General features: G+C 36.1%; 1 protein-coding gene and 1 pseudogene across 1 annotated transcript; one reads left to right on the plus strand and one right to left on the minus strand.

The window, feature by feature from the left end:
- Positions 1–6: 6 nt before the first annotated feature.
- Positions 7–576, minus strand: LOC145089923 (uncharacterized). The gene has a single exon (XM_079028303.1). It carries the CDS (start codon positions 574–576, stop codon positions 7–9), a length of 570 nt encoding a protein of 189 aa, XP_078884429.1.
- A 7,463-nt stretch (positions 577–8,039) lies between these two features.
- LOC145090684 (uncharacterized) lies at positions 8,040–9,434 on the plus strand (annotated as a pseudogene).
- The last annotated feature ends 1,527 nt before the right edge of the window (positions 9,435–10,961 follow it).

Here is a 10,961-nt window from a genome sequence, read left to right on the forward strand (position 1 = left end):
TAGAAACTACATTAGCTTCATCAACTTAGAATGATCATTAAGCTTAGCAGCGGCCTCACAAACACATTCAGTTAAACTAGTTAAACCATCAAACTCTTTCCATAAGGAATCAAGTTTATTGTAATAATTAGAAAGTGAAGAACCATTTTGTTTTAAAGTATTAATTTGTTGATGAATATTAAAGATTACAGACCCATCAGACTTATTATAAGTTTCAAATAACTCATCCCAAATATCCTGAGCTTTATCAGAATATACATGACTAGCATATATAGTTTCAGAAATTGAATCTAAAATCCAATTGCAAACAAAAACATTAAAACGCTCCCACTTAGAAGCTTTAGAAGATTCAATTTTTTCAAGAGCAAGATTACCATCCACAAAACCTAATTTATTCCTAGCCTTAAGATCTCTAGACATAACATTACGCCACAAACAATAGTTTTCATTTCCAGTAACTTTAATCGTTATAATAGAAGTTACACCATTATCAGATGGATGAACATATAAGGGATCATCAAAATCAACATGACTATCTTTAGGAGTACCACTCCCTTCAGGTGTTTCACCAGTCATGATGAACAGATATAACAAGAAAAACAACAAGATAGAAAACAAACAACTGTGTCGACTTAAATACAGATGGTTACCACAGTATGGCGGGGCCCAAGAAAATCAACATAGTGTACAAAAAAATTGAACAAACAATAACTGGTGTGCACAAGACACCAAGATCTCCCACGTCTACAGCTAAAAAAGAAAGAAAGGAATAATAAACCCTCACAGTGCAATTAGCAGAGATGTTCAAGAATTGACTCCCTGAATCCGTTCTCTTCAAGAGTTTTTCGGTGATGAAATCCGACCTCAAGAGAGTTATTTCAGATTATAGGGATTAATCAATTTGATCTTCAGATGATCAACCAAGGATTGTTAACAAAGCACCACAGACAGCGAACAGTTTCAAAGATCGGCAAAAGCAAATCAAGAACCTCGCAGTACCAAGATCTTAACAAAATAATGTTTCACTTTAGGGAAATTAAAGCGGAAACCCTAAAGAACAGAAACCCTAATCTTTCATGGTTGAAAAACAACTGTGAAACAACTACAAGGATTAAACAAAACAAATGAAAAGCACCTTTCAATCGATCGTCGTGGAATCAACATCAAATGACCAACGAAACTTCAGGATCGATAACAAGAGCCTTATAGCTCTGATACCATGTTGAAAACACACAAAACAAACTTTCCCAACATCATCATTTCTTATACCATTTGAAGATTAAGAAACAGATGGTTTTCAAGATACTTACGACTCAAAACTCACTACAAAGATCCTAATCTACCCTCAGTATTATTCACTCAACCTAATCTATAATATAACAGAACAATATGGAGTAATGTAAACAGATAATGTATACAAACCCTAAGCTAAACAGATGAACATCAAGAGAGAAGATAAAGAACACTATGAGAGAAAACCCTAATCTATTGATCTGAGAAATGACTGAATGACTCCATTCTACACTCTCTCTCTTTCTTTATACTTCAGAAACCGGATACAAACCTAACCCGAACAGAATCCGACCCAACCTGCGTGTCTTTAACACTGCAAATTACTTTCATAAACAAAAGAATATATGATGAACATAAAATACTCCTTATCAATTTTATATTTCATTTTAAGCCAATAAATATGAGATTGCAAACTACATTTATTTTCAACAAATATTAAACGGAAACTATCAAACCCTTGAAAGGATTTGGTTTTAGGTCATGACCTTTCTGTAAGGAAATATTTTAAATATCTATTTGTTAATGAAAGAACATTTTTTCAATCATTCACATTTGATGAAGAAGATAACTATTTGAACTACTAAACTTTATAGTGTTATAGTAATACAATTCTTGTATATTCTAGAAAAAAAATGGAAGAACAAGAAATTTGATTTTGGTTTATACAAATAAACGGCAAACCCATTAAGTCATTTTTATTTACTAATGTAGTTAAACTTTATCTAATTAACCGTATTTTCTACGGAACAAATAAACTAATGGTGTCGAGAAAAAAACACATTAAATGACGGTTTATTTGAGATCTGAAAAAAAAAAAAGATCTTGAGATTCAACTTAAGCCACATATTTCTCATTTGTTGTTATAACGATTCAGCGTACCGGCATCAACGATGTACGCCTAATCATAAATAATTACTTCCTCCGTCCAAATTAACTGTTCAATTTTGCCTTTTGAAATGTGTTTTCCTTAACTTTTACCTTAAATATTTTTATTTGTGTTATATATTACTTGTTGAAACTCATAACAATGAAAAGACATTTAAAATACAATTCATACATATATTTTGCATCAAGTATTATCTATCAAAAACAAAAATATTTAAGTTCAAAGTAAAAGAATAAAGATTTCAAAAGTCAAATGTGGATAATTAACAGATTTTATCAGTGACATTAGATTCATGGAGTGATGCTGAAATTGATGCTATGATTGAAGACAGAGGAAATGCATCTACAAATTCAATCTATGAAGCATATATTCCTTAAGGAATCACGAAGCCTGGACCAGAAGCTACTCATGAACACCGTTCAAATTTTATCAGGTGGACGATTATGCCCTTTTGTTCATCTGTTCATAATTTACTATAAAGCAAAACAAAATTTTGAAATCCGAATAAACAAACTGATTCAGTGAAGACTGTAAGTTTATTAAAAAATATATATGTCATAATATATTTGTGAATTTTTCTAATGATTATTTTATCCATATCATTATTATCAAATTACATATCATTATTATAAAATTATGATAGAAAAACATGATGAAATTCATTGGAGACAGGAGGAAAAAATCACATGCTTTTAGAATGTATTAGTAGGTACTGCCTCTTTTTATGAATTCACACATAGACGAACAACCGCGAAGCACTGTAACGCCCCGTTCCTAAAAGTATATATGTATGAGTCCTTGAGATTTAAGAGGAAGGGTAATGTTGGTCCTTTTATGGGAAAAGTGGAAAGGGAAGACCATGCATGAAAAAGGGATCATGCTGGGTACGCCCAACGTAAGCTGGACGTACGCCCAGCGTAGTGGAGGAAGAAACGCGGGTGTTTGAGTGAGTACGCCCAACGTACTCTCAGAATCCCCAAAACCCTAATTTTAAGGCAACCACTATATAAAGAACATAAAGGCTTCCTCCTTAGCCTCCATAATCACTCTCCTAACCTCAGAAACCCTAAGATAGCCGTCCCACCTCCTTGATTGGGTGTGTTTGGTCTTGAAAAGCTTGGATTAGCAAAGGAGAGCATAAAGGAAGAAAGGAGAAGTTGTCAAAGAAGGAGAGGAACGGCTGGAGCTTATAGATCTAGGAAGATATCATCCTTTGGAGCCTATTTGAGGTATAAAGCTTCTTGCTTGACATTCATATTGTGTAGATCTATGTGTTGTGAAGCTTTGACACCATTCTTGTCCCAAAAGTCCTCATCTTGTTGCATGTTTCGAGTTGGTCAAGATTATCTGTCCTTTCAGACCTTAGGAGAGGTCTTGAGTGAGAAAAATGAGGTCCCAAGGGCTGAGGTTGTTCTATGTGTGAGATAAGTGGGTCTTAATGGATTAAGACCTTGGATTAAGAGCATTATGGACGTCCCAAGTAATAAAGTTTGAGACTTTATGAATCTTAGACATATTTGGCCTGAGGATCTGAAGTTTGGGCTTAAGAGCTTAAACCATTAAGACGTTATGTGATGTTGTTGAGCAGTGAGGTTACGCCCCGCGTAACCTATGAGTACGCCTAGCGTAGCGGGCCAGTGTCCCGATCCCTTATTACGAGCATTGTTGTACGCCCAGCGTACCCCATTTGTGGCATTTTCAATTTGGGCCTTATAGTTTGGGCTGTTATTGGGCTGCTGGATTTTGGCCCGTGACTGGACATTATGGATAGAGTATTGTGGGCCCATTGGTTGTTATGGATCATGAGTTGAGGACCATTTAGTGGGGTGGGCCCAATTTAGTAAATTGGGCTAATAGTGAGCTTTGCTTTGGACTCCTGGACTTTGGACCATTGGTGGGCTTGGGAGCTTACCTAGTGTTGGGACGGATTGAGTTAAGGGTAAAATGGTCAATTTACCCTTGGAAGGGTATTGTGCTTAGCCAAATGATTATTTGTGCTATGTTGGCTAGTTCGAGATTTTCGGTGAGTCGGTGATTCGAGAATCTGCTTCTTCAGTTCAGAGTTTCGGCAGTGCGAGGTGAGTTATCCTCACTATATCAACAGGGTCTAAGGCACTAAGGCCGGCCCTTTATCGGATTGAGATCCGGGTATTTGTTGTTATGTTATTGCTATGATATGTTTGCATCCTGGTAGCTAGGATGGTATATGTTAGAGACCTGGTTAAGGTCGGTATTCTGTTATGTAGAGTGGTGCTATGCTAGTGACCGGTTAGGTCGGTATCCTGGTTAGGATGATGATATGTTATGTGATCTGCTAGATCGGCTTGTTGACTATGAATTGTTATATGATTGTATGTTTATGTGCACATGGTTATTGGACTGGGGTTGGGTTGAGGCAGGTCCTGCTTTGTGCTGTAGGCCAAGATACCCAGGGCGGACCGGTTGTCCCGAAGGACCAACGAGCGGTCCGGATATGCTGTAGGCCCCAAGAGGGCAGACCAGACGTGCCGAGGCTCGGAGAGTGGACCAGGCCGACTGAAGGCCCGGTGCGGGCAGACCAGTCAGACTGTAGACTCAGAGAGTGGACCGGGTAGATTGAAGGCCCGGAGCGGGCGGACCAATCACACTGTAGAATCGATGTATATGGCTAGACTCGGAGGGTGGATCAGGTGGACTGTTGGCCGGCGCGGCGGACCAGTCACACAGTAGAACCGAAGTGCATGGCTGTTCTGTGATCGGATATGATATGGCATGTTATGCGTGTATGGTATTTGTGGTTGGTATTTTGGGGATATCTCACTAAGCTTTCAGGCTTACAGTTGTGGTTTAATGTTTTTCAGGTTCTTCAGGAGACCATGGTAAGGCAAATGCATGATCGTACCGCTCCTCATGTTTATGTTGTGGTGTGATTCTGGGAATGCTCTAAATCATTTGTATTGAAAACCTTTTTGTAGTAATTTAATGAAATCGGGTTGTTTTTGAAAAGTTAAAATTGGTTGCATTTTTATGGTCATTACAAGCACCATTACCGCTTCCCGGTTCTCGCTTCCTGCTCCACCTCCTTCCGCCCTTAAACACTCATAGCCACCACCGTGCCCTCTCTGTTTCTATCTACAAAACACCACACTACCATATAAAACCATAAATGCCGCCATTGTTGTTCTCTATAAAAATCCTAGACCTAGATGCACAAACAGAGAGATGAACAATGTAGGTATAACTTTTTTTTTTTGAAATGACATATCTTTTGGCTTCCTTCACTCTAAAATTACCATTTTTTCCGATTTATCCTTTTTTTCCGGGTATTTGATGAAGCGATCACTGATTTAGACACTATTTGTATGTTTTTATTCCAAATTCTAAAATTCCTCTAATTGTATCTTTTTTTCTAATATTTTGATCTGTATGTTTTGCTCTTTTTGGAATCAGTCTTTGTTCCTTCCATTTGGTGTATATCTCCATGGTTTTCTTTGACTAACTATAGATATCCACGGGAGTTCATCTATAATTCTTGATGGGTGTGCTATTGTGCAAGCATAACCACTAAACAAACCTTATTTTGGCTTCAGAAGAGGAAAAGAAAGAAGAGGTAAAATCAATTTTTTTGATCTTATCTTTTGATGTGAATACTTTCTACAAAAGTTGTGAGTATCTGTCTTCACTTCATAATTCATGTTGTTCCTTTAAGAGTTGTATTCTTTTTTTTTTTTATATATAAAAAAAACTTTCCCAATGAATTTTTTAGTAGAGTAAGAAGTATAAGAGTCTGAAGAAAGAAACAGTTCATGTTGATGAAGGGCAATCATGATTTTCTGATGTGGAGGAATATAATAGAATTGTAAAGGGTGGGTGAAATGCAGAGTAGAAACTCAGACATCTTTTATTTGGAGATGTTAAGGGTATTTTTGTCACTTCTGAACAGATTTTAGTAATCATTACCTTGAACATTTCTTGTGTGGTAACTGTAACTTCCCCATTCCAACTAAATTCACTTTTTTGCCTCTATCTTTCTGGATATTGAATTATGGAATGTTTTGAATCATGTTTATGCAAAAAAAAAAAAATATTTTATGTATCATGTTCCATATAGTTCTGTACTTCTGTTTTAGAATATATATATATATATATATATATATATATATATATATATATATATATATATATATATATATATATATATATATATATATATAAAGGCTTACTAAAGTATATCTGTTACATGGCGTTTTTCATAACCCAAAAGATTAATTACCCAACATGTAATAATACATAGGATTGTCATGATAAGGTATTAATTATTCAACATTCGAGAAATGTCTAAATGACCTTATTCATATAGATTAATGCAAATAAACCCCGTGTTTTAAAAATCGCGCCTAAGGCGCTAGGCGACTTAAGGCGACAATGGAAACGCCTCCAGCCTCCAAGGCGAGGTAGTGTACAGGAGGCATTGAATCTTGTTGTGAATCGGCGATTCTGTGTGAGGCGCCAAAGGGCTCGCCTTTAGGGATTCATGTACCGGGCCTTGGGTATTGGGCTTAATTCTACCCTATATAGCTATACCGATTAATTATGTTATTGCTTTTTTACTGTAATTATATATGTGCCGTTTAGTTCAATTCACGCTTCACATAGATCGATGCCGACTCTGCATTACTTCTGGGTACTCCAACAAGTCTCGACAATCACTATAAATCCATGTATCTTCTTTCCTCATTCTCTATCAATCCATGCAGCTTTCTTCCCTCGTTCTCTATATTCTTTTGCTTCCATTATTCTGAAGTCTTTTCTTGTCATCCCTTCTTCTTATTCCACTGATACTATGGACACCAACAATCCTATTCTTGATACTGAAGATGTAATGGATCCAGGCAAGAGGAGTATACCTTTTAATGCAGCATGACCCAACAAATAGATACAAGTTTACTTGCAAATTTTGTGCAAAGTCAACTTTTGGAGGAGTATACCGACTAAAACAACATTTAGTCGGAGGTTTCAAAAACTATGAAAGATGCCCAGAGTGTCCAGAGCATGTGCAGGAAGAAGTGAAGAATTATATGATCCAAAAAGAAGCAAAAAAAGTGCAAGAAATACTGACCATTCAAATGTAGTGGCACTTGATGACTATGATGAAGATGATGATGGCGTGGGACCAGGAAGTAGCAAGCCTCCACCTAAAAAACCAAGACAAAAGGGTCCTCTAGACAAGTTTTATGTCAATAAACCAGAAGACAAACTCAAAGGTAGAAAAATGTGGAAAACAGCAAACAATTAACGAAGTATGTAGAAAAGACCTTAGTGACAAGGCTTGTAAGGAGATAGGTCGTTGGTTTTATGATGCATGGCTACCTTTTAATGCAGCCTCTTATGATAGCTTTCATATTGCAATGAAATCTGTTGCACCATTTGGCCCGAGATTCAAACCTCCAAGCATGTATGAGCTTAGAGTTCCTCTACTTAAAAATGAAGTGGAATTCACCCAAAAAGTGTTGACAGATTACAAGCAAGAATGGGCAGTAAAAGGTTGCTCGATTCTGTCAGATGGATGGCGTGATTCAACTGTTCAGAAAGGTATTGTGAACTTTTTAGTGAATTCTCCAAGGTTCAGTCTTTTTGAAGTCCTTGGATGTCTCAATAATCAAAAAAGATGCAAACACATTGTTTAAAATACTTGATGATATGGTGGAAGAGATAGGAGAGGAGAATGTAGTGCAAGCGGTGACAGACAATGCATCTAACTATGTTAAAGCTGGTAAGTCACTAAGCCTTAGTAACTCTTTTACCTGTTAGTTACTGTTTTGAGTACACTTGTCTTATTCTTTTATATTTCTCTCAAAACTTTTTTAGGATCAATGTTGGAAGATATTGGAAAGATCCCAAGGGTGCGGAATACTTTGAAGGGAGCTATGTTCTGTAATGGTTATATTTATAACCATGTTGGCATTGTCAACATGATGAGGAGGTTTACAAATCAGAGAAACCTACATAGGCATGCAATCACGAGATTTGCAACATCATTCATTACTCTCTCCCAAATGCATAAAAATAATTTATGGAAGATGATCGCGTCTCCAGAATGGAACAATATCAACTTTTTTGCAAGAAAGGTTTTGGAGAAATATAGTCTTTGCTTTAAAGTTGACTGGACCTCTTGTTAAGGTTCTTAGAATGGTAGATGGAGACAAAAAGCCAGCCATAGGATACATCTATGAGTCCATGGATAGGGCTAAAGAGACTATCGCTGCTAGTTTTTTGCATAAGGAAGAACATTATAAAAAAGCTTTTGAGTATATTAATGCAAGCTGGGATTGCCAACTCCATAGACGATTACATGCAGCTGGGTTTTTCTTAAATCCAGAATTGTATTACAAAAATCCCGAGAATGCAATGTGTGCTAAGGTTATGAATGGATTGTATGCAACCATTCAAAGGTTGGTACCTGATTTGAGCACTCAAGATAAGTTGGGGAACAACTAGACTTGTATCAAAATTCCCAAGGTCTTTTTGGCAATCCGATGGCCATAAGACAAAGAGACAAAAGAGCTCTAGGTAATAAAAATAAATAAAAAACAGTGGATTGGTTCCTGATTTTTTTTTTCTGTTAACAGATGATTTTTTTCATTTAGCAACTGATTTTTTTCTGTTAACAGCTGACTGGTGGTCTGCCTATGGAGCATCGGCACCGGAGGAGTTACAGAAATTTGCTATCCGAGTTCTTAGCTTAACTTGTAGTGCTACGGGTTGCAAGAGGAACTGGAGTGTCTTTCAGCAACTTCATTCAAAAAAAAAAGGAACAGATTAGCACAAAGTAGATTAAATGACATGGTGTACATCAAGTTGAATCGTGCTTTGCAAAGAAGATATCAAAGAAAGGACACAATTGATCCTATTCTTTTGAAAGAAATAGATGAAAGTAACGAGTGGTTGATGGGTCATATGGATGAGGAAAATTTTAAGGAGGATGACTTTGTGTTTGATGGAGATGATTTAACTTGGTCTGCTATTGATAAAGCTTCTGGGGCATCTGAGCCTAATAATTCTACTAGGAGGTCATCTACACCAAGTTCTACTAGGAAGGCATCTGAAACCTCAAATTGTAGAAGGGTCTAGGGGATTTAACTTGATTGATGAAGAGATAGAAGAAGACATTGGAGTTTCTGAAGATGATGGGGAGGAGGAGGTACTTGCGATTGATGTTGATGACGATGATGCTGATGAGTTTTAGGCATTTTGGTTATTTATGATTTCTGTTATGTTCTGTGTTTATCTTGTCTTTGAATTATGTCATTGGTGTTTTTGCTTCTTAACTTGGTTATTAAGTTTTTTTTTTGTCTAGGAGTTATGGTTCTAAAATACTTTTAACTTTTTTTTTTGAATATACAAGCGCCTCGCCTCCGTGAATCCCTCGATTCGAAGCGCCTCAAAAAATGAGGCTCTTGGATGGCTAATCGCCTAGGAGCGTTTCACGCCTTTTAAAACCTGGAATAAACCTTATGTGGGGTGCAACTAATTGGATTCTACAGGTGGATACCAACTCTATTGTTATGTTTTTTGTATTTTATTTTGTTGTTTGCAATTATTTATAGCCTTTTTTTCTTAATTCAGAAAGTAGCAGAGTAAGTAAAGAAAGGATTTTGGTAGTATTGAGGTTTTGGTGCATTCACCTGCCCATGGAGTAGATCTCTGTTGTTCATGAACATGAGTACATTAAATATAGTAATATACATTAATATATACCATTTTTTGTTACTTACAACATGATTAAATATTTGATCAGGTGACTAAAGCTTATATTTAAATTGGATATAGTACCTGTACAGTTTCATGCACTTGCTTTGCTCCACCAGGTATGCCAAAAATCCGTTTCATGCCCGTCTGATGCTTTTCTCATTTCCCAATTAAAGGATTAATCAAAAAAATGACCAAAATTGGAACAAGATGACCACATTTTTAAGGACAAATGGTTCACCTGGAATGAGCTAAAAGAAAGTCTACAAGTGCCATATAAGATTAAATACAGCTGCCATATAAGATTCAACTGCGATCCTATCTAATATTGATGTTATTTCATGCCATTTTGACAGCAAAAACTAAACAGCCAACTGCCATTTATATGGTCAAATCTAATTACAAAAAATTACGATTTCCACAGGTTTATTGGAGCATTTTGACAGCAAAAATTATCCAGAAAACTTTGTATGATGCATACTAGAAACTAACTAAAAAGATAGATGTTGACCTTGAAGAATACAATAAAATGAAGGAAGCATATCTAGAATTCTATCGTGGAGCTTCAAGTCTACAATGCGGAACGATAATATTTTTTCTTATTTAAACATTGTACTTTCAAAAAATTGAATATAATGGTGTAATAACAAGTGTCTTTTGAATATTAAGGAAATAAATAGTTATTGATGCGTGTATGTGTATTGGTAGTGCTGCTTTTCCAATGAAATTGGAATTTCAGATTCCATCCCATTGTGTGTTTTGGAATTCACTCCATAACAATCCATCAAATCCATGTTTGATGAAGTAGAATATTCTTAGGGGAAGAGGGAGGGAATTAAATTCTATTGGTTCTTTTTATTTTAGAATGCCAAAATATCTTCGTTATATTGGGTTTTGACTTGAGCTTATGAACTAAAATTGAACTTCTCATAAAAAGGCTAACTTCCATTTCATCATTCGTGAATAAATGACAACATCAAATGTTTACAATAACATCTTTTATGTTAATACCGGGTGATGCTCGATACAATTGGTGATGACATATGGATTGTAA

The sequence above is a fragment of the Lactuca serriola genome, chromosome 2, assembly GCF_051521515.1.
Source record: "Lactuca serriola cultivar US96UC23 chromosome 2, Lser_US96UC23_V15, whole genome shotgun sequence".
NCBI lineage: Eukaryota > Viridiplantae > Streptophyta > Magnoliopsida > Asterales > Asteraceae > Lactuca > Lactuca serriola.